General features: G+C 36.6%; 1 protein-coding gene across 2 annotated transcripts in view; it reads right to left on the reverse strand.

The window, feature by feature from the left end:
* Positions 1–25,306, reverse strand: part of IFT74 (intraflagellar transport 74) — a 123,118-nt gene that overhangs the window by 19,001 nt on the left and 78,811 nt on the right. The window contains exons 17-20 of one of the 2 annotated variants that reach the window (XM_061425112.1): positions 17,787–17,950; positions 16,666–16,791; positions 12,854–12,914; positions 10,518–11,544 (exon numbers count right to left, since the gene is read on the reverse strand). The exons of the other annotated variant lie outside the window; for it this stretch is intronic. Coding sequence (XP_061281096.1) covers positions 11,426–11,544; positions 12,854–12,914; positions 16,666–16,791; positions 17,787–17,950 — 470 coding nt within the window. The 3' untranslated portion in view covers positions 10,518–11,425. Of the gene's footprint in view, positions 1–10,517; positions 11,545–12,853; positions 12,915–16,665; positions 16,792–17,786; positions 17,951–25,306 lie in introns of those variants that run through there. 2 annotated transcript variants of the gene reach the window in all.

Consider the following 25,306-nt stretch of genomic DNA (forward strand, 5'->3'; position numbering starts at 1 on the left):
TTTACATATAAACTTACTTCATACTTGGAGTTTGATTTTGTTGGGAAAAAACATAGATAATATGAAATACCTGTGCAGTTTCATTAAATATCATTTAGAGTCACTTCCCTACTGGCTCAGATGGTAAAAAATCTGCCTGCAATGCCAGAGACCCAGGTTCAATCCCTGGATTGTGAAGATCCCCTGGAGAAGGGAATGGCTACCTACTCCAGTATTCTTGCCTGGAGAAGTCCATGGACAGGGGAGCCTGGCAGGCTACAGTCCATGGGGTCACAAAGAGTTGGACAACACTTGCATTTTCATAGTCACTTGAGACAGTTATTGGTTAATTTCTTCAGTTACAGAGATATGAAAATTATACTTCTGTATTTTGTTGGGAGTTGCTCTACTCCCAAGGAATACAATGGCAGCACATAAACAGAACTTGGTTAGCTCAACCTTCCCTTCATCTGGACCAGACCGTCTCCCAAGTTGCCCATGGCAGTGACTAGATCTTCAACTCTCTTAGTTATCTGCCTTGTAGTGGCAGTGCCAATGAGTATCTTAGAGGAAACTTTTGAATTCTACCCTGAATCTATATTACTATTCCCCAAATGAACAGTGTGCTTGCCAGTGAAATACAGCTTTAATAAAAGTCTCAGCCACAGTTTCAGTGACAAAATAGACCCTCTCATACAGACATTTTGGAGAGCCCATGTCAGTCTTAAAAGTCCTGGGTTATTCTGGGATGCTGGTCAGAATATGGCGTTTAGGCTCAAGGTGGATCATAGGGACAGAAGCTATAACATTCACTTGAGCTTAGTCACTCAGTCATGTCCAACTCTGTGACCCCATGGGCTGTAACCCAGCAGGCTTCTCTGCCCATGGGATTCTCCAGGCCAGAATACTAGAGTGGGTTGCCATGCCCTCTTCCTGGGAATCTTCACAACCCAGGGATCAAACCCAAGTCTCCCGCATTGCAGGTAGATTCTTTACTGTCTGAGACACCAGGGAAGCCCCCAAATGTTGGAGTATCCTTCTCCAGGGTATCTTCCTGAGCCAGGAATCGAACCAGGATCTCCTGCATTGCAAGCAGATTCTTTACCAGCTGAGCTACCAGGGAAGCCCATAATATTCACTTGAGTACCTTTAATCACTTTAGAAAGTGATTATTATCCCATAAAATTTGAGAAAGCTGGTATGAAATAAATGAGATGTCAGGTCCTGAAGAACCCCTGGAAGTTTTACATGAATGCCTCAGGAAAAACATATTTTATGGTAATAAAGGTTTCATGAATTTGGCAGTGGGTTTACAAAAAGACACTTGGTTTAATTTTCCGGTATCAGTCAGTATTGACATTTACCAAGAAAAGTTACCATCATATGAACTTGCACTGCTTACTCTTCCATTAGGATTTAAGTTCAGTCTGGGGAGGAATTTTATTGGTCTTGGTCACTTCTTTATTCAATTATTAGTTGAATGAATGTGATAAACAGAAACAGACAGCCTTACCTTCTGGTATGGTTGTCTTTATATGTACAGATATGTTTTGCTTTCCTCATATGATGGACTTTATACCATTAGCAGTTCCTGTTACTGGCAATGAAATTATGACAAATAAATATGAGGATGGAAACTATAATTGGAAAGAAAGTAATTGCAGGGGGTTGTGGCATATGCTGCATAAATGATGGTTGTAATAAATTACCACAAAATTAGTGGCCTAAGGCAACATAAATTTATTATCTTACAGTTCTGGAAGTCAGAAGTCTGAGGGGTCTAGGCTAAAATCCTTCTGGAGGCCCTGGGGAGATTCTATTTCCTTTCCTTTCCCAGATTCTAGAGGCTGCCTGCATTTCTTGGCTCACAGCTCCTTCCTCCATCTTCAAAGAACATCAATTGCTTCTAAATCTCATGTTTTATTTCTCTGGCTTGGACCTTCTTGCCTCCTTTTTCAAGAGAAGTTTGTGATTTCACTGAGTTCACCCAGATAATCCAGAATAATCTTCCCATCTCAATCCTTACTCACAATTGCATTGTTTCTTTTGCCAAGTAAGGTAACAAGTAACTCACGGCTTCTAGGGATTAGGATGTGAACATTTAAATTCTGTGTACCATAGCCATTTGATGTTTTCACTCTTTGCTCCTTCACTATGTTGTTTCAATGTAAAAAACTGAAAAATTTTGAAGTCTACAGGCACATAGCAGAGTTTATGTGGAATAAACAAAATTGGAAATTTATTTCCATCTCAACCAAGAAGATCTGATTATATAACAGATGGGAGCAGGGGGACCACTACTTCTTTTATCATTTCAAAAGATGGTAATATGAGTTATAAACAATGATTTTCAAACAGTAAGACTAATCCTTACCTTATCCCCATTCCTCACCTTCTGAATGTACTGAAACCTGCTTTTCAGTTAAATTCAGATGTGAGCTGAGCTTCAAAATAGCAAACTTGGTAGGGCAAGCTCTTAGCTGAAGGATGTTGCTTTTATTCTAAACATTTTTTATAGTTTCTTTTTTGGAATTGTCTTTAAAGACAGTTCACCAGACACACAGGAAAACTGGCTCGTTATTTTAAGGTCACAAGGTACTTTGCCTACTCTGTCTTCTTCCCTTCCCCATTGTTTTAATCTACTCGCCTTCATCCTTGCTCCTTCCTCTGCTGATACTAGTGCCAGAGATCTGTGAGGCTGAGAGGAAGGCCTGGGGAGCCAGAGTGTGGCTGGGAAGGGGCCAAGGAGAGCTTCACGCGGAGCTCAACAGGTAGCCGACTGCAATGTTACCTCATTTGTGTGACCCAGCCTATTTTAAACACTGTTAAATAACAATATTCGATAATTTGCTAGGTGTCAAAAAATCATGTTGTTAAAGTAAATCCCTATTGAGTATAAATATTATTTTAAATAAAAGGTATACTAGTCAAATAGACTTTTAGATATACTGCTCTTTGATGGGAGAAATTGGGGCATTGGATGAGAGACTAGAAAAAGCTTCCCTTACATTGATATTTTTTCCAAAGAAGGTCTCAGTTTAGAGGTTTTCTTAGAATAGCTCTGTAATTCAAAGCTTTTCAACTCTGGCAATTAGAGTTTACTATCTAGATGATACACAGATAAATGAGGAAAATATTATTGACACTGGCATCATATAAAATATTTATACCATAGAATATAGGCTGCAAACTGTTTTTCAATACTAGAGTTATTAAAAGTAAGTATAATTCACAAACCTTCTGCTATTATCAATTACTGAAGTTACAGAAGATCTGGCCTGACCGATTCTTTCAGAGGCTCCATTTAGATGAAAATATATAAATATGTTTAACTACTATGTGTATTTTTTCTTCATTTGACCAATTGAGGTTAAGTTTCAATGAAATGTATCTGTAAGAGTAATTTATTTATTTCTTTTTCAGATTTTATATTGGGGTCTAGCCAATTAACAAGCTGTGATGGTTTCAGGTGAGCAGCAAAGGGACTCAGCCATGCATACACACGCACCCAATCTTCCCCAAACTCCCCTTCTGTCCAGGCTGGCACACAACACTGAGCAGAGCTTCATGCACGCTACAGCAGGTCCTGTTGATCACCCATTTTAAACACAGCAGTGTATACATGTCCATCCCAAACTCCCTAACAAGAATAATTTCAGAGCAGTCAAAGGAAGTGCAAAAAATCCTACTTTAGATTATAATCTCACATAGGAATTTTTTTTTTTGCCTTATGGGACAGTCTTCCTCTATTTTATAAAACTGCCATTTGGCTTCCTCCTGTGACTCATCCCCTTCCTATAATCAAAATAAAAAGTTCTAAATTCTAAATCTATGCTGTGCAGTTTGTAGCCACTATCCACATGCGCTATTAAGCATTTGAAATTTGGCCAGTCTGAATTGAGATTTTCTTTAGGTGTAAAATATATATCAAATCTTAGTTTTCAAAAAACTAAGATCATGGCATCTGATCCCATCACTCCATGGCAAACAGATGGGAAAACAATGGAAACAGTGACAAACTTTATTTTCTTGGGCTCTAAAATCACCACAGATGGTGATTGCAGCCATGAAATTAAAAGACCCTTGCTCCATGGAAGAAAAGTTATCGACAAACCTAGACAAAGTATTAAAAAGCAGAAACATTACTTTGCCAACAAAGGTCCATCTAGTCAAAGCTAGTTTTTCCAGTAGCCATGTATGGATGTATGGAAGGAAATGGCAATCCACTCCAGTACTATTGCCTGGAAAATCCCATGGACAGAGGAGCCTGGTAGGCTACAGTCTATGGGGTCACAAAGAGTCGGACACGACTGAGTGACTTCACTCACTCTCACTCATGTATGAGTGAGAGTTGGACCATAAAGAAGGCAGAGCACCAAAGAATTGATGCTTTTGAGCTGTGGTGTTGGAGAAGACTCTTGAGAGTCTCTTTGATTTCAAGGAGATCAAACCAGTTAATCCTAAAGGGAATCAATCCTGAATATTCACTGGCAAGACTGCTGAAACTGAAGCTCCAATACTTTGGCCGCCTGATGCAAAGAGCCAATTCCTTAGAAAAGACCCTGGTGCTGGGAAAGACTGAAGGCAGAAGGAGAAGGGAATGACAGAGGATGAGATGTTGGATAAGAGTTCTGAATGTGAAAAGAATGGGAGGAAGATCAATGTGTTTCTGTATTGACAGGATGAAATCCAATGGAGGAAAGGCTAAAGCCATAGGAAGAAGGGGATGAAACACAGAAAATTAAGGAAGATTCAGAAGGAAGTAGTAGAAGGCAGCAGTATAGGAACTAGTCTTAGGAAGAGAGAGGCCTTCTTCAAGAAAAGAAAGACTTAGAAACTATGCTTCTAAGACATATTCTCATGAGAGAGATGCATAGGTGCTTCTTCAAACTCAAAGTCCCACGTCCTTTTAAAGTAGGGATAAAGTCGGATTATTACAAGATAGGATGAGGGGTCTGACGCTCATGGTGGTTGAAATTCCAGTGAGTTTTCCTCACTGAGGTGCAATGTGTTCGTGCTAAATCTCCTTTCGAGTCTTCATTTGGAAATGTCCTTTCTGTTTACATTTCTGAGGCTGTGACCACACTATGTCAAAACATTAGCTTGGTATGGAATTTCAGACAATCAATCCAACATACTCTTCAAAAAATTCTTTTCATCAGGTCATACTTTAATACTTACTGAAGATAAGTAAGAGATATGGCTTGTTGAGGTTACTGTTTAGGGAGGGGGATGGCAGTGCACACTGAGGTCATGAAGTTTCTTAGAAATAAACAGTCTGACAAATCAGAGTATGTGGTAAGGAAAACTTGTCCTGGAAATCTAATCTGTGGTCAAGAAAAAGATACTGGATCACAGAAATTTTGAATGTTTATTTTATGGAGGAGTTTTATCTTTTTTTTTGGCTGAAGTAGGGGGATCTTGGAGATAATACAGTGGTGAGAGGTTTTGTAAGAAGTTTGCTTGCCTCCTATTATCTGTATTTCTTTCAATTAGCTGTCTCTTAGGGTCTCTTATGGATACTTCTCATGGTCTAACTGGCTATCTCTATTGTGCCACAGAAAAAGGAAAGAAGGCAATTGGACTTTCACAGCTTCACCAGAGCCCCTTCTCTGACTCTGAAATATTTCTAGCAGGAAGAGGAACTGAGCCAAGGAACACGTTCAAGGCTAGATGTCTCCAGGAAGGTAGGGCCAACTGGCAGTAAATGTCCATTTGGCCTTCTGATAACCACCATGAGCAAGGCACGGGGCTTTTGTGACATTTAAAGCCAAGAGCTCTAGTACACTGCAGAGATTTAGGCTTCATCCATCCATCTACTGTTTGGCACTTTTGTTATTTCCTCCCAAGGGATGCTTGCTTTTCTCTGTAGGCTACATGGGAAGTTAGAGAGGCTGGAAAAGCAATTTTCTCTTCCTCTGCTTCTTAACCATTTCCCCTACTCCTGAGACACAAAGCCCCTGCTTTGTCCTTGGCTGGGGGGGGTGGGGTGGTGCTGGTTGGCCTCTAAGGTGGCCCTCCCCCACTGCAGTAAACTGAGGGAAAGTTCATTTTAACAAGAAGCTATTTAAACACTGAGAGAGGCTTTTAAAAATGAACTACAGTTTACTTTGATAAAAAAATTCAGGTTGAGCTTATGGACTACATCAAATACTTTCACCTTCAGCACTGGTGGTGTAGTGGCGAGCATAGTTGCCTTTCAAACAGTTTCACCTTCACGTTAATCAAGACTTCCTTTAGTAGGGTGAATTTATCTGTTGAAAGTGACAACACAGAAATGAGCTAATATTTCAGTTTGGCTAGTCGTAGTTCTTTCTTGATCTATACCAAATACAATTCTAATCAATTAAGTTTGCTTTCTTTCATGGTGCCACTATGTTGTTACCATGGTAAAAATACTGTTTTACAAAAAGATTTTGAAATAAAACAGTAATTTTGAAAATCTCATTTTAGTTTTTATATTTTTTCTTGTGAAATGCTTACCTAGTGTTATTTAAGCCTCTTTTAGGTAGAAGACCACTCAATTCTCTGACTCATGCTTCCTCCAAACTCTCTTCTACACTGGACTCTCCAGTGGGTGTTATTTTCCCTCCTATGACACAACTTCTCTTTATGCGTAACCACTCTTGACTTGAAGGAGAATAAAGTTGACCAAGCAGAACAGCCTATTTATCAACTAGGCTATTTATACACACGTTATTCCTATGTCCCTTGAGATTATACAGTTAGTTTCAGAGCAGTAATTCATTACAATATGTTATGAGGAAAGATACTGAGGCAGCAAAATATAATCTATTATCTACTAAAAATAAGCAGTAAGAATTCAGTTCAGTTCAGTTCAGTTCAGTTGCTCAGTCGTGTCCGACTCTTTGCGACCCCATGAATCGCAGCACGCCAGGCCTCCCTGTCCATCACCATCTCCCGGAGTTCACTCAAACTCACGTCCATCGAGTCGGTGATGCCACCCAGCCATCTCATCCTCTGTCGTCCCTTTCTCCTCCTGCCCCCAATCCCTCCCAGCATCAGAGTCTTTTCCAATGAGTCAGCTCTTTGCATGAGGTGGCCAAAGTACTGGAGTTTCAGCTTTAGCATCATTCCTTCCAAAGAAATCCCAGGGCTGATCTCCTTCAGAATGGACTGGTTGTATCTCCTTGCAGTCCAAGGGACTCTCAAGAATCTTCTCCAACACCACAGTTCAAAAGCATCAATTCTTCGGTGCTCAGCTTGAATTAACCTTTTGTTATTACAAAGTTATAGTAAGTATTTTAATAGAATTTTTTAAATTATATTTTTTAGCATGAAAACACATTCTGCACTGTGTTCCTAATTAAAACACAAGAAAATTTTTAGTTATAGTGATGAAGGCAGTTTGGTTTACTTAAAACAACTAAAACAAATATATGTAGTGCACGGTCAGTGTGGATAATGCCAATGATGGTGAGAGTGCAGGCAAGCAAGCATTCCTGCACACTGCTATTCGTGTCATGTTCCTGAGGGCAATTTGTGTCAAAAGGCCTTGGACTCTTGCTTTTGACTCTTTGAGCCAATCCTGTGAGTTAAGCACTATTATTCCATTTTATAGACGAAGAAATGAAATTCAGAGACTAAGTAACTTCCCTAGGTCATATGAAAAGTTAGCAGTGGAGCTGTGGTTCAAACTCAGTTACATAATTCAAAGCTTACGCCTAACCACACCCCACTAACCTCATTCAATACATGGTGTTTGTTTTCAGAAAGTATTCCTATAAATAAAATAATATACAGCAATTTAACATGTTGTTGTACAAGAGTATATAATGACATGAATAAATGTTTGCAAAACTATAAACAGCAAAAGTTTAAGAACAGTATGATCTTAATTTAAAAAAAATATATAAATATATAATGAAAAATAGGTATGTATGACATGTATATAGACGCACATCTTAAAAGACTAATGTGATCAGAAGTAATTTTCTTCATTTTATCTGTCGTTCCTAAATTTTCTACCTTTGTATTAAAAGCTATCTTTTTAAAGATGCTCAATCTCAGTTCTCAAACTGTAAATCTGCGATTTAAAGACACAACCTGCTTTTATTTTAAAAGGTAGATAAAAATGAAAGATACATTAATTTTAAATTAGATCACCACAGTTCCCTAGTAGTCTGTCAATTTCTTCTTACTTCAAGTATAAATGTTCTTATTTATTAAGGTTGTTCATGCTGGAATCATATAGCTAAAGGAAACAACTACAGAGAAATTGGGCAGCAAGAACCCCTGGAGCTTCTCTTAACTGATCTTTCATCTCCAGTGTGAACAGCCTGACTCCACGCTCTAATTCTCTTACCCTGCCTGAATTTTACGCTGTAACATGAAACCAGAATACGGTCCAAACCAGGGACTCCCATTAGTGAAAGAGTATAAAGAACTCATGTTTATTTACTGATAAAGATAATGGTGGGAAAAACAAAGATTTTGCTAACTTTCCGATGTTGATCTTCATTAGTGAGACTATTCAGCATGTTTGTTCAGTCTGCAGCTTCTTTCCATACAACTCACAAGGTGTTATTTTAACAGGAATGAAACTCACTGAGCAATGTGACTGCCTGAGGAAGAGCCGGTTTAAGCAGATAGTAGCCTCCAGGTCTATCCTAGCAGAGAGAATATTCTTGTTGGATTTGTTGAAAAGCTCTGAGAGGAAGGAAGAGACATTAGTAAGAATTTCCCTCAGATAACACATTTTAGTTTAAAGAAATCCTGCTTAATTATGTTCCCCAAATATCATATATGAATAATTTAGAATGGAAGTTGGGAATTTTGCTTTTTTCAAGAAATTTCCAATCTTTTTCTGCCAAACTTCACAATGTTATAATACAAACACACATATATAATGACGAGGCAATTTTCCTCCTATTTTCTTTCTGAGTAAAGACTGGTTAAGTTCTAGCTCAATGATTACAGCAGAGCTGTCTCAATTATCATATGTCCTTCCTACAAGTTAAAGTATTAACTGTATATATGTTTTTAATTTGAATTTTTATTGCATGTCTAACTATTATATGTACATCACAGATAATTTTGAGAAAGTACCAGAAAGTTCAGTGAAGATGAAAAGACCCACAATCCCACTACTCAGAAAAAACTGTAATATTAATAGTATATATTCTTCTTGAACTTATTGCACATTAACATATTAAGGGTTCTGAGCAGACAAGAAGAGAATAATTTACCTTTGTTTAAAATAATGCTTCCCTACAGATGGCTAACAAACACATGAAAAGATGCTCAACATCACTCATTATCAGAGAAATGCAAATCAAAACCACTATGAGGTACCATTTCACACCAGTCAGAATGGCTGCGATCCAAAAGTCTACAAGCAATAAATGCTGGAGAGGGTGTGGAGAAAAGGGAACTCTCTTACACTGTTGGTGGGAATGCAAACTAGTACAGCCACTATGGAGAACAGTGTGGAGATGCCTTAAAAAACTGGAAATAGAACTGCCTTATGATCCAGCAATCCCACTGCTGGGCATACACACTGAGGAAACCAGAAGGGAAAGAGACACGTGTACCCCAATGTTCATCGCAGCACTGTTTATAATAGCCAGGACATGGAAGCAACCTAGATGCCCATCAGCAGATGAATGGATAAGAAAGCAGTGGTACATATACACAATGGAGTATTACTCAGCCATTAAAAAGAATACATTTGAATCAGTTCTAATGAGATGGATGAAACTGGAACCTATTATACAGAGTGAAGTAAGCCAGAAAGAAAAACACCAATACAGTATACTAACACATATATATGGAATTTAGAAAGATGGTAACAATAACCCTGTGTACGAGACAGCAAAAGAGACACTGATGTATAGATCAGTCTTATGGACTCTGTGGGAGAGGGAGAGGGTGGGGAGATTTGGGAGAATGGCATTGAAACATGTATAATATCAGGTATGAAACGAGTCGCCAGTCCAGGTTCAATGCACGATACTGGATGCTTGGGGCTGGTGCACTGGGATGACCCAGAGGGAGGGTATGGGGAGAGAGGAGGGAGGAGGGTTCAGGATGGGGAACACAGGTATACCTGTAGCGGATTCATTTTGATATTTGGCAAAACTAATACAATATTGTAAAGTTTAAAAATAAAATTAAAAAAATAAAAAATAAAATAATGCTTCCCAAATTCCTTTGACTATGAATCCTTTGATGGTATAACACCTATTAGAAACCTGAAGAACTCAGGATCTAAGGAACATATTTTATGAATGCCACCTTAATGTATGTATCAGTGTGCAGAATCTTCAGCCATACTAGTAATCCCGAGTTAATCAAATTCAACAAGCTTCACCCTTCTACCTAAACTCACACAGAACTAAAATTGAATAATTTAATGATAAATATTTACTTCAGGTAAGGAACATGCATGGGAACTTTCACCATATGTAAACTGTATCTCAATAAAGCCTTTTAAAAAAGAAACTAATATGCTTGTGTTTCATGAAAACTGAGAAGTAGAATAACTTGAGGAATGCAAGATCAGAGCAAAGGAAGGATAGTTTTAAAGAATACCTTATTCTGGGAAAAGTGACTCATTCTTCCCAAAAAAGAGGATACATCTTCAGTTCCATAATGTCTCCCCAGATTGACATGATACATTTCTACCTCTTCCACCTTTTCCTTTCAAATGTGTTGGCAATGCTTATAAATTAATCTACTTAAGTCCTCCTGTAGTACTAAAGAGTGAATGCATACTCCAGAATAAAAATGAACAGCAGCAGCCATAGTCCAAAAGAGTCCACTGTAAATATAACATTTATTTTAAATTTCATGCTTTTCCTAGCAAATACATGTAAGAATTTTTTTAATGCAAAGAGTAAAAATATTAATCCCCAATAAAGAATGTCTTAATTTCACAAAGGAATAACTGACATATAAAAAATGTTACGTATTTACCTGTGATTTCATATGCCTTAAAACATCAAATATATCCTGCTTGAGAAGTAAAACTCAAAACTAAATACCTCCCTTCTATTCTTATTATTTATTTCTAGAAGCAAAAATTGGCAAGGTTGATAAATGCTAAATCAGAATCATACTCCAAGCATGCCTCCTAGGCTTGACATATGAAAAGATGATAGCATTTGCTGCCACAGATGGATTATACCAACTAAATGAATAACAATAGCCACTTTTTGTTTGTTTTATCTCCTGGTTCTTTGAGACATTTTTATCACCTACACAAAAGAAATCTAAATATAAAAGGAGATGATACTTTTTTAATACATAAGATATTTATTAAACTATTATACTATTTAAAGCATCATTCTTCAAAGAGGCCATGAAATTATAACTTTCAAAAATTTTTAGGTAAAACTCGTCAAGGGTAAGCAATTTTTTAATGGCGTGTACAAGGTTTAGCAGCAAGAGAACATTTCTATAGAGACTTGCAGTTGGTTCAGACTCAGTTTCTGCTCATGCTATGCAGAACATCCACGATGTTTTTATTATACTCTGCAATCTGCTTGGACACATTCTTCATAATCGGCCGGTAATCACTCTCTTGACTCTTGGTTGCTATGACTAATTACATGAGTTAAGAGGGAACAATATCAATACAAATATTAATCTAATTCTGTGATGCAGAAAAGACCCAAATTACACTAGTATTTTTCTTACTGAAAACTGAAGATGGCACAAAAAAGCACAATTAGAATAGTTTTTAAAAAACAAACAGTATTTTAACAGATTAAGCATCAAACCTAAACCTAAAAGGTCTAACCCTAAAAGGCCAGGCCAAACTTGTTTCAAAAAAGTTGACCTATGCTATATAAACATTTTTAGAGTTAATACGTTATTCATCTCTATCTGGTGATAGAACACTTCAATGTTCAGAAGAACCACATCCTTTAGAGTACCACACAGAATTTCAGGCAAGTTTCTAGACGTCACTCTGCTTCAAAATCATCTACTTTATGTCAGATAAAACCAGAGTTCTGGACTTTAACATATTGTGAATACAAATCTGCTTTTAAAATAAACTGCACAACCACTGGGAATAGAGCCTTTAGCATCTCATCTGGAGGGAAGCTGGGTCCACGCTGCCCTGAGAGGATGTTCAGTAGCATCCTAGAGAGCCTATGCAACCAATGAGTTAGAATCTAGTTCTCTAATCAGAGTTGCTCTTGAATAGGTCAAAGAAGGGGCCAGGAGACAACATTTGGGGAAACGTTTCTTACACTCACAATACCTGTTGTCAGTAGCTGCTTCCATCTATGATTACACAAAAAGATGAGCAAAAAGACTGAACGTAAGTACTATCTTGATAGAAATAAGATGGGACATAAGTAGTATCTTGGTAGATGAGATTGAAGGTCAAATTTCTCATGTGTACACTTGGTTATCCCTCCCTTTGCTTCCCAGATATCTAAGGTACAGCATTATAAATAAAAATGACCATACATACACACATATACATATATATGGTTATATATAATTCTCCCAACAAGTCTATGAGAAGGAAATATTAGCTGTATTTGAGATGATAAAATTGCAGTTTGAACAGTTAAGTAAACTGTTCAAAGTCCATAACCTATACATAGTAGAGTCAATATTTAAAATTAGATTTCCTGACTCTAAAATGAGTACTTAGTCACTATGCCACACTATGGCTTTGTATGGTCTGCTTTCTATTAGTTACTTTAATACACACACACACACACACACAATTGTAGAATGGAAACTAAGTCTTATTCATTTCCCACATAGTTTAGCCAGTATTTTGTACATATTAGGTATCTGATGTTGAACTGAATATTATTTCAGTCTTTAAAGAAATTCCTAGAGAAAAAAATCCCTCAGTCAAGTTCACTTGCAGTTTTTTAAAGGATACATTCTTTCATCACAAAATTATTTTGCTCATGGTGTTGCCACTTCCTCTCCAAATTTGTAAGCTAAAAACACAAAAGAAAAATGTTCACCAGTGCCCATATTCAAAACAATTATATACTCCTTTGAGATATAAGAAAAAAACCCTCAATTTTAAATCTTTTCAACTCCCGCATTTTACTGAGAGAAAGCCACGACAGACAAAAAAGAAATTAGAAAAAGTTAAACAACAGTAAATATAATACTAAATAGGATGTTGAATTCAACAAGTTTACTCTGTTTACTTTAATTGGAACATATTTATTATACCAATGAACATACCAACTGAAAGACAATTTATGATATTTCCCTTTCCTAAAAGAAGTTTAAAAAGAAGAATGGGACATGATAAGAATCTCTCCTTGAAATCTGAAGGTCTAATGCCATGAAAGTACTACATATTCTAACACTGTCAAAGGTTGAGCTATATAGGAGAAACTTCCTTATTTCCAGGGCTAAATTTCCTGTCTAATTTCACAAGCTGTGATAAGAGCAGAGCTGCAGTGTAAAGATTATAAGAGGGCTGGTAAAAAGCTGGCATTCTTACAATAATTTCTGCATCAACAGGAAGCTAATGTGGATATTATATTGATGGTTGCTTCCTCCAAAGACAATTTTACTGTTATAGAATTAAATTGTTTTTCTGATTTAATTAACCTTGTAACTCTGGGTTATGGTCTTTTTAAGATGCACATAGTTTTTTTCCTAAGCAAAGTCTGAAAAATGAAACATTAAAATAATGTTCTGCCTGGATATTTCCAAGAAGTAATAATCATTAAAAAAAATCTGATAATTGAAACAGCATTCATATTTCTTCCTAAACTCAAGTTAAAATTATTCTCAGGGCATAAGTTCAGTATCAGTGTAGCATCTATCCCATTGTTTCCTCCAAAGATAAATCTAGATATTAGGATGAGTCATAACTAATTATATGAACTGTATGTGCTGTGAGTTAATGCTACGAAATCAGATCCAGCTTCCCCTGATAGAACCTTGAAGTTCAGATGGACTTAAGGAAGTAGTCAGCACTTTTTGACAATAAATCTCAAATAACCTTTTGCAAAGTCAAGTACCAAATTTTCCCTTTGTTTCATACAAAGGGGTGGGCTTCTTATTATGTAGCAAACCTCTTAAGTGCTACATGAATATTGGTATAAAAGCAACTCTATGTCATATGGTCAAATTCCTTCTATACATTTATTTATTTCAGTGATATATTTAAACCTTGCCTTTAAACCTCCAAGGATGTCAAGAAGCACACATCTTTTTTTTCCCTACAACTTATTTTAAAAGTCTATCATGAGTTCTTTATATTTTCTCCCAAACTGTAAACTGCTTTTCCATTTTCTTGATTGTTTCATTTGCTGTGAAGAATCTTTTTAGTCTGATGGGGACCATTTATTTATTTTTGCCTTGGTTGCTTGTGCTTTTTGGTGTTATAATAAAAACTTGCCAAGACTAACGTCAAGGAGCTTTTTCCCTATGTTTTCTTCTAGGAGCTTTGCAGTTTGTTCCAATATAAATATGTTTAAATGATATCAAATAAATAACCACTCAAAAAATGTCTGTTATGCCATGTTATTTATAGATGTCAAAGCCAGTTTTCAAGAAAATAACTTCAAAAAATAGGGAGGCCAGGATTTGATTCAAACAACTGGGATTCATAAAAGGCAAACCATAATACAGAGAAGCATTGTAAACTGTGATTTATGTTACAAATTCCTGTAAATGGGGTTAAGAATAAGATAATCACTTAATGTGGGAATAAACAAGGTAGCCACGGACTGGCTCTAAGAAACTGTTTGTTAAATGTTTTTCTCTTTAAATCATCTATTCAGTGAAAGAAGAGGGCTGAAAATCCATATGAATTATCAATGCTCTTTCCTATGAACCATAAGACAATGGCCTCATTAACTTTTTCTTAGGTTTTCTTCTCCAGTATCCATTCCAACTCTAAACAGACTAGGATAAATTTGCTATTTACAAGTCTATAAATAGGATTGTATATTATGAAGCAGAGACAGAGTAATTGACTAATAAATTTGAAACATGTAAATTAGTGACTTCTAAGTTTTTGGCAAACTCTGATGAGAGTCCATCCATTTTATGAAGAAAATAAGGTTTATCTTTTTTTAAAAGGTACATACATACAATGAAATAGCTGACATCCTAAAAATATCAAAAAAAGAGCTTGAAAACATTTAAGTAAGCAAATAAATGCTTAAAGACTGTATGCATAGAATGATTTCATTATTTATAAGAACAATATAATTAAGGGTGTATAACTACAAAGGTAAACTCCAGGAGTTGGTGATGGACAGGGAGGCCTGGTGTGCTACGATTCATGGGGTTGCAGAGTCGGACACTGAGCAACTGAACTGAACTGAACTGCAAAGGAAAAAAGTTTACAAAGATATTATACCAAAATGTTAATGATGACTGTCTTTCATGATCATGACACCACGTGAAGAAAAAACTTAATGCATTTAGCATTAATAAATCATAGCTGCAAATTGTTAACATAGGCTAATTTGATGTGAGAATGACCAACCTTTATCAGACCATAATAACTGATTTTGTATATGACACGCATGCTTCATTTAATCCACCAAAAAATACTTATTGAACACTTATCATATGCCAACCACTAACACAGTGCTGGGGAGAAAGTGAGTGACAGAGACAAGGCTTCTGCCCTTCAATCTAGAAGACCTCAGACCTTGTTTAGGTAATTATCAGTAGGATGAGTGATATGGAAAAGGGGTTTGCCTTTGCATCCTGAGTAAATCATCATAAATGTAAATAAAGAACTTCAAGAATAGGACTGCTCTTCATAGCATTATTTGAACAGTTTTAAAATGAGAAATAACCAAAATGTCTAACAATTTGCTATGCTGCTGCTAAGTCGCTTCAGTCGTGTCCGACTCTGTGCAACCCCAGAGAGAGCAGCCTACCAGGCTCCCCTGTCCTTGGGATTCTCCAGGCAAGAACACTGGAGTGGGTTGCCATTTCCTTCTCCAATGCATGAAAGTGAAAAATGAAAGTGAAGTTGCTCAGTCGTGTCCGATTCTAGCAACCCCAAGGACTGCAGCCCACCAGGCTCCTCCGTCCATGGGATTTTCCAGGAAAAAGTACTGGAGTGGGGTGCCATTGCCTTCTCCGGCAATTTGCTGTATCCATATAAATATTATATAGAATCGTATTTAAAAAAAAAAAAAATCTACTGACAAGGGAAAGTATAGTTAATGATGAAAAACAAGTTTCCAAATAATAGGTACAATATAGTACCATTTCTATAAATATACAGAAATAATGTATACTTATGTGTATGTATAAAGTGAATATATTCATACCACATACATATAGACTACAAATATCTATCCACATATGCATAAAATCATCTCTTCTGGGTGGTGGGATACTAGTCATTATGGCTCATTTTCATTATCTGTGGCATTGATGTATTAGCAATGTTTCTGAATTAAAAACACTTTACTTTTGATATTTTTAAAAGCTATTATCATAATGACTGTTCCCAGAATAGTGCCAAGCCTAGAGCTGGCCTTCGATATAGGTTTAGAGAAGGCAGGAGTAAACTCATTCTGAGTGGAGACTGTATACAATCTAGCTATCTTCAAAGCCAGAAAATCTGGTAGGTAAACAAAGCAGATTAAAAAAAAGGAATGGGTTGCTTTGCGGGTGAAAATACAGATTAAGAGAACATGCCAGATAATCTAAAAATAGAAATGAATTTCAATCTTTTTTTTTCTTTTTTACCTGAGAATGTGTCTCGTTTTCTTGCAGTTGTGTTTTTAGTGTCTCCCATTCTGTGTTTAGTTTCTCCATTATTTTTTTAAAGGCATTTCTGCGAGTTGATAATACTGTTTTCTCCTGATGTAATTTCTACATAGATCCAAATGGAAGTAAATTAAAGGCTTTAGCAGGTATCTAGTAAATCAATTAAAATAGCATTTGACTTAAATAATTTCAATAATATTCTAATAAAATCCTACCAAGGCTAGAAAACCTGTTTGTAAAAATATCCTTCTAACTATAATAAGCTAAATTGTGTTGTTGTTGTTTAGTCTCTAAGTTGTGTTCGCTCTTGCAACCCATAAACTGTTGCCCATAAGGCTTTTCTGTCCATGGGATTTCCAGGCAAGAATACTGGAGTGGGTTTCCATTTCCTTCTCCAGGGGATCTTTCCAACCCAGGGATCAAACCTGAGTCTGGTGGATCCTGGCCGGTGGATTCTCTAACTGCTGCGTCACTGGGGAAGTCTATAATAAGCCAAATTAATATTAACAATATAAATAATAACTTATTAGGGCTGACTTATGTGTTTGTACTCCACCAGGTTTACTTTAAATTAATGTAAATGGCAAAGAAAAGCCACTGAGAAGTCTTAAGTAGAGAAATATCATAATCAAATTTGCATTTAACACAGTTTATATTTGTTGAAGGGCTTCCCAGGTAATGAAGTGGTAAAGAACCTGCCTGCCAATGCAGGAGATGAAAGAGATGCAACTTTGATCTCTGGGTTGGGAAGATCCCCTGGAGTAGGAAATGGCAACCTGCTCCAGTATTCTTACCTACAAAATTCCATAGACAGAGGAGCCTGCTGGTCTATAATCCAAGGGGTCTCAAAGAGTCAGTAATGACTGAGGACACAATTATTATATTTGTTAAAGTACTCTATCCCTTGCTTTTCACTTTTTGTCTTTTGTTTTGAAATTCACTCTAAATTCCTACTTTGTATATAAACATCTTTATTTTTTCCTTATATATCAAGTAATCAACTGAAAATAAACTTACGAAGTTTTAAAAACACATATATTATTAAATTTAATCAAGAAAAACAATTTGAATTACAATTTCATAGCATTGTTACCATTTACCTTTTTCTTTTCTTCACCTGATGATTTTAAAGCTGCCAAATCATTATATGTCTCTAGATCAGTTATCATTTGCTTAATTTTATTTTTTAGAGACTGTTGTTCCTCAGTCATTTTACTTTCCAGAAGCTCCATTTTTTGTAGATCCAACTGTAGCCTCTGACTGTCTGAAATGTAGGAAAATTCAAAGGCCATACTTAGTTGAAACTTTAGTTCTTTCACAAAAGGAAATTAAATCACTAAACATCATGGTTTACAAGAGTGTCTGCACCAGAAACATGTTCATTGTAACCATTAAGACAACATAAGTTTTTAAAAAATTACTCACCCTCTAGGTAACCAACATAACCTGATATGTATTAATCACATTTGTCTCCATACTCATATAAACATACAAGAACACATATAGTTCTTTTTATTACTTCATAATTAACATATAAGATAAATATTCATTATTTTTAGTATGTGCATGACATACATACACAGTTATGTGGGAAAAAAAGTAAGTTATGAAACATTATGAGCAAAATTTTATAATTACATATACAGTCAGTTCTCATTATATGTGGTAGTTATATTCTGTAAAATCACTGTACACACTGAGTTAGCAAGCATTTAACCCCTATGGGAAATATAGAGTTAGTTTCTGTGAGCCTCTGACAATATTTTTATTAAGAAACTAATATATAACTTTGCTTTATGTATATTTCTCTTCAAATATACTTTATTTAATATATATTATTAAGTTGTTAAGACTGAACTAAAGGCCAACCATGAACTATGCCTCTACAAAGCTTATTCTAACAGACATATTTTCACTGTAAGGCATATCACAGCCTTCTGCTTAGAAACACTTGTCAACACTTCAGCACTATACTTGGAGGCCATTTTCAATGGGAAAAGCACGAACAAAAATACATAAAAATGTGGTTTTAAAAAGTGAAATTAAATCATGTACCATGAAAAGAATGCTTGTAAGTATGTGAACTAAACCAAGAGGCATAGTGTTGCCTTAGTCAACCTCCACTGAGAACTTGAGCATTCAAATTTTTTACCTCTGCATGTGTTCACAAATGACCATGAAAGTACTGCAAATATGAATTCGAAATACAGAAATACAAATTAATTTTAGTGAGAAAGCAAATTTACAAATACAGAATCCATGAATAACGATGACTGCACATTTGTGTGTGTGTATGGGTGTGTGGTGTGTGTGTTTCTTTCTTTCAAAAGTACTGAGCATCTACTATGTACCAGGTGCTGATGGAAATCAACAGAGACACTTTTCACTCAAGAAGCTATATTCTAGAGGTTAAATCAGAAAATTAAAGAAGCATTTATAGTAAACTGGATAACTACTATGAAAAGATTACAGGATACAGGATATCTTCTACTATGAAAAGATAAAGGATATTGGTCAAAAGAATTCTCTAAAGCTATGCCTTTTAACTGTTGCCTTAAGCATTAAGAATCAGCCACACAAAGGAAAAAGTGAGTTTCCAGAGAAAATAATCACCATGTGCAAAAATGTCTAGAGGTGAGACACCACAGTATTTCTGAGCAAATAACAGAAGTTTGGTATGCCTGGAACCCACAGTTTGAAATGGGTGGTGGTAAGAGATAAAATGGAAAAGTTGAAGGATAAGTTCATGAAGGGCTTAAGTCAAGATAGGGAACTGGGACTTTATGCTAAGGGCCATGGCAAGTCATCAATGAGTTTCAAATCAGAGAGTGACATGCTTAAATTTTAGAAAGTTCACTCTGGTTGCCCCATGGACAGTGAATTGAAACAGCATAACTATGTTTAAGAAGACCAGTTGATTCAGTGATCTAGGCAAGAAATCTTACACTGCTGAGAATTTTTTTTTCATGTGCCAGGCAAATAGAAAGGCATGGAGGATACAGCAATGAACAAAGAACTTACAGTTCAGTGGAAGAATGCTATACATATATTTGATAAAATATACAATTAGTGAAAGTGAAAGTCACTCAGTCGTGGCCGACTCTTTGCAACCCCATAGGCTATACAGTCCATGGAATTCTCCAGGCCAGAATACCGGAGTGGGTAGCCTTTCCCTTCTCCAGAGGATCTTCCCAACCCAGGGATCGAACCCAGGTCTCCTGCATTGCAGGTGGATTCTTTATCAGCTGAGCCACAAAGGAAACCCAAGAATATTGGAGTAGATAGCCTAACCCTTCTCCAGAGGATCTTCCCGACCCAGGACCCAGGGGTCTCCTGCCAGATAAAAATACTTGTGGAAACAAAGCAGGAGAGATCTGGAGGGACTAAGAAACATGAGGGATTTGGGATTAACAAACAGGCAATCGACCAAATACAGTGGTTGAGTGAAAGAAGTCAGTGCAGAATCCCACTTCCAAATTGAATAAATGAGTGTATGGGAGGGTAGGCAGAAAGAGATAAAATTTTTGTCTGTAGGAGGGAGAGATGATACATTGAAAGCGATTTAGGATTTGTTCAGTTTGAGAAACCTCAAAAACATCCAAGTAAAGATAAGTAAATATGCCCATATAGAGAAATATGGGTTGAAAGCCCAGAGAAAAATGTGAGGTCAGAAGATACAGTTTCTAAAACCATCAGCACAGACATGGCACCTGAAGCTATAGGAGTGGTTGAAATCATCAAGAGAAAAGGATTCATGACTGCACTTACAAAAATACCAAATTTTTAAAGACTAAATTAACATGAAGGATCCATATAGAATAAGAAGTGACCAAAGAAATAAAAGAAAAATCAGAAGTAATGGGGAAAAAACATTTCAAGAATAAAGGAGTGGACTGTAGTGCAGAATATCAGAGATTTTTTTTTTAAGATAGCAAAATATGTGTTGCATTTACTGAACAGCAGAACCTAGGTATATACCTCCTGAGAATAGATTTTTTTTATAGAAAGAAATGGAACCAAGAGTGAGATGATTTTAAGAAATTTGGCTGTGAAACCTTTGAAAGAGAGGAATAGCTGGGCAGAGAATACTTGGGAAACGTTTTTTTCCCCCAAGATGTGATAAAATACAGAAAAAAGACTAAAAGAATACCAAAATTTTAATAGTAATAAACTTCTGATAGTAGGGTTATATTTTTAATTTTTATTTATGCTTGCTTATATCTCTCCTAAATCCTCTATAATGACTATGAATTACATTTATAACCAGAAAATAGTATTCTAAAAAATTCTATTCTGGTAGGATTAAATATTAATAATACCTACTTTCTCTATTTCAGAGACTTAACTTTGTGACGCTGGCTTTAAAAGTCTCTTTTTTAAAGGGAAAAGAAGGAAACCAATATTACTGAGAACCTGGAACGTACCTTGCTTTATATCTGATTTACTTTTCATAACAGCCCTGAGATAGGGTGGAAGGGGTAAATGTTACTATATAAGGAAACTACTGAAGGTAAAAGGAGAAAGGGGAGGTAGAGGATGAGATGATTAGACAGCATCACCATCAATGGACATGAATTTGAGCAAATTCCTGGAGATATTGGAGGACAGGGGAGCCTGGCATGCTACAGTCCATTGGGATGCAGAGTCAGACATGAGTTAGCTACTGAATAACAACAAGAAGCTTAGAAAGGTAACTGCCCAAGGTCAACAACCAGTCAAGCTTTGGTGCTGAGTGATATCATCATCTTTATGAAATATTCATTTTTAAGATAACAAATATGACTTTATGACCCAAAACGCCTCTATGAGCTACAGTGAGCTAAGGAAAGAAGAACAGTAATACCTGACCAATTTGCTACTTCAGGCTTCTTTCCCCAGGCATCATACATTGTTCTGGAAATTTTATTTCAGCTAAGTCAAAAACAGATACTAAAATGGAACTGAAATGTATGTCCTGTATATCAAGATGAAGAAATCTGAATTCAAACCTCCCTTAGCCAGTTTCCTCTCTCCTGTATTGCCAGAGACTGGCATGGGAATAATCTGCTACATACTGTAGTCACTTATTTGTAGAGGCATACAGTGATACAGTTTCATAGAATAGTTTATGTTCACCTTTCCTCTGTTTTCAAGTAGGAATATGAATACCCTCCACCCAAAAATATAGTGGTATTTCAGAGCTGTTGTTGTTCAGTTGCTCAGTCATGTCCGACTCTTTGCAGCCCCGTGGACTGATAGTATGCCAGACTTCCCTGTCCATCACCAACTCCCGGAGTTTACCCAAACTCATGTCCATTGAGTCAATGATGCCATCCAACCATCTTGTCCTCTGTTGTCCCCTTCTCCTGCCTTCAATCTTTCCCAGCATCAGGGTCTTTTCCATTGAGTCAGCTCTTCACATCAAGTGGCCAAAGAATTGGAGCTTCACCTTCAGCATCAGTGATTCCAATGAATATTCAGGACTGATTTCCTTTACTGGTTTCATCTCCTTGCAGGCCAAGGGACTCTTAAGAGTCTTCTCCAACACCACAACTCAAAAGCATCAATCCTTCGGCACTCAACCTTCTTTATGATCCAACTCTTACATTCATACATGACTACTGGAAAAACCATAGCTTTGACTAGATGGACCTTTGTCAGTAATGTCTCTGCTTTTTAATACACTATAGTATAGGTTTGTCATAGCTTTTCTTCCAAGGAGCAAGTTTAATTTCATGGCTAGAGTCACCATCTGCAGTGATTCTGTCACTGTTTCCATTGTTTCCCCATCTATCTGACATGAAGTGATGAGACTGAATGGCATGATCTTTGTTTCTAGAATGTTGAGTTTTAAGCCAGCTTTTCCCCTCCCCTCTTTCACCTTCATCAAGAGGCTCTTTAGTTCCTCTTCACTTTCTGCATAAGGGTGGTGTCATCTGCATATTTGATGTTACTGATATTTCTCCCGGCAATCTTGATTCCAGTTTGTCCTTCATCCAGCCCGGCATTTCACATGATGTACTCCGCACAGAAGTTAAATAAGCAGGATGACAATATACAGTCTTGACATACTCCTTTCCCAATTTGGAATCAGTCAGTTGTTCCATGTCTAGTTCTAAATACTGCCTCTTGACCTGCATAGTTTCTCAGGAAGTAGGCAAGGTGGTCTGGTATTCCCATTTCTTGAAGAATTTTCCAGTTTGTTGTGATCCACACAAAGGCTTTAGCATAGGGAATGAAGTAGAAGTAGATGTTTTTCTATAATTCTCTTGCTTTTTCTATGACTCAACAGATATTAGCAATTTGATCTCTGGCTCCTCTGCCTTTTCTAAATCCAGCTTGTACATCTGGTAATTCTTGGTTCATGCACTGTTGAAGCCTAGCTTGTACGATTTTGAGCATTACTTTGCTAGCATGTGAAATGAATGCAATTGTGCAGTAGTTTGAACATTCTTTGGCACTGCCTTTCCTTGGGATTATTTCAGAATATCAAAAGCCGAACACAACATCTTGCTAAAATAATATTTAGGGACAGAAGATTTTTATATTAAAAGTAACATATTTCAGAGTAAAATACAAAACTCATAATGACTGGGATGTATCATTCCCTGTATATACATATTATTTTTCTCTGGCTCCTTTTATTGTTTACTGTTTATTGTTGCATTTCAGCAGTCATGATGATGTGCTTAGGTGAGCAGTTTTTATATTAACCTGTTTGGGGTTTGAAGGGCTTCTTCAGTTCAGTTCAGTTGGTCAGTCATGTCCAACTCTTTGCAGCCCCATGAAGCACAGCACACCAGGCCTCCCTGTCTATCACCAACTCCCGGAGTTTACCCAAACTCATGTCCATTGAGTCAGTGATGCCATCCAACCATCTCATCCTCTGTTGTCCCCTTCTCCTCCTGCCCTCAATCTTTCCCAGCATCAGGGTCTTTTCAAATGAGTCAGCTCTTTGCATTAGGTGGCCAAAGTATTGGATTTTCAGCTTTAACATCAGTCCTTCCAATGAACACCCAGGACTATTCTCCTTTAGCATTGACTGGTTGGATCTCCTTGCGGTCCAAGGGACTCTCAAGAGTCTTCTCCAACACCACAGTTCAAAAGCATCAATTCTTCCATGCTCAGCTTTCTTCACAGTCCAACTCTCACATCCATACATGACTACTGGAAAAACCATACTTTGACTAGATGGACCTTTGTTGACAAAGTAATGTCTCTGCTTTTTAATTTGCTGTCTCGGTTGGTCATAAATTTCCTTCCAAGGAGTAAGTGTCTTTTAATTTCATGGCTGCAAAAACCATCTGCGGTGATTTTGGAGCCCCCCAAAATAAAGTCATCCACTGTTTCCACTGTTTCCCCATCTATTTGCCATGAAGTGATGGGACCAGATGCCATGATCTTAGTTTTCTGAATGTTGAGTTTTAAGCCAACTTTTTCACTCTCCGCTGTCACTTTCATCAAGAGGCTCTTTAGTTCTTCTTCACTTTCTGCCATAAGGGTGGTGTCATCTGCATATCTGAGGTTATTGATACCTCTCCCGGCAATCTTGATTTCAGCTTGTGCCTCATCCAGTCCAGCATTTCACATGATGTACTCTGCATATAAGTTAAATAAGCAGGGTGACAATATACAGCCTTGATGTACTCCTTTTCCTATTTGGAACCAGTCTGTTGTTCCATGTCCAGTTCTAACTGTTGCTTCTTGACCTAGGTCTGTACAATTTTTTTCATCAAATTCAGAAAAATTTCAGCCATTTTCCAACTATCTTTTCTCTCCCATCCTCTGTCCCTCTTTTCTTTTTGGGACTCCAATTACATGTAAGTTAGACTGCTTGAAATTGTCCCACAGATCATGAAGGCTCTACTCTTTTTTTTTTCTTCTTCAGGTTAGTTAATTTCTATTTATTTATCTTTTCAAAAAGTTCACTGATTCTTTTTCCCAATTGTCTTCTATCTTCTGTTACGATCAGTGATTTTTTTCATTTTAGTTGTATTTTCAACTCTAGAATTTTCAGTTGGTTCTTTTTTTGTTATTTTCATTTCTTTGTGGGATTCTCTACCTGTTCATTTATTATGATTTTATTTCCCTCAGGCCCTTAAATATGCTTATAAGTCTTAAAGTCCTTTTCATTTTAATATCTGGATTATCTCAGGTTCAGTATATAGTGACTAATTTTTCTCTTGACTTATATTTTCTTCTTTCTTTACATTATTAAATTTTTATGGTATAATGGACATTTTAAATGATGTTAGAGACTCCATATTCTGTTCCTTTGAAGAGTGTTGATTTATATTATAAATGAACAATTAACTTTGCCAAAATTAATAAAACTCTAAACTTTTCTCCTTTGGAGTACATAGCATTGGAAATCTCTGCATTCAGTTCTTTCAAATTCTGCTTTTCCCTTAGGTAACATGAAGTCTACTCTATGCATATACATTTCAGCAGCCAGGTAAGTATCTGGTTGGCATTTATACACAGATTTCTGGCACTTCTTACCAGGATGTCTCTCTTATACAGGGCAGGCAATGGGTAAGTAAGTTGGTTTTTTCATGTAAGATTTATCAAAATTTACTTGGAATTAATTATTATTATCTATACAGATTCAGAGACATTACTTTGCCAACAAACATCCGTC

Source organism: Bos javanicus, chromosome 8 (genome assembly GCF_032452875.1).
Source record: "Bos javanicus breed banteng chromosome 8, ARS-OSU_banteng_1.0, whole genome shotgun sequence".
NCBI classification, from domain to species: domain Eukaryota; kingdom Metazoa; phylum Chordata; class Mammalia; order Artiodactyla; family Bovidae; genus Bos; species Bos javanicus.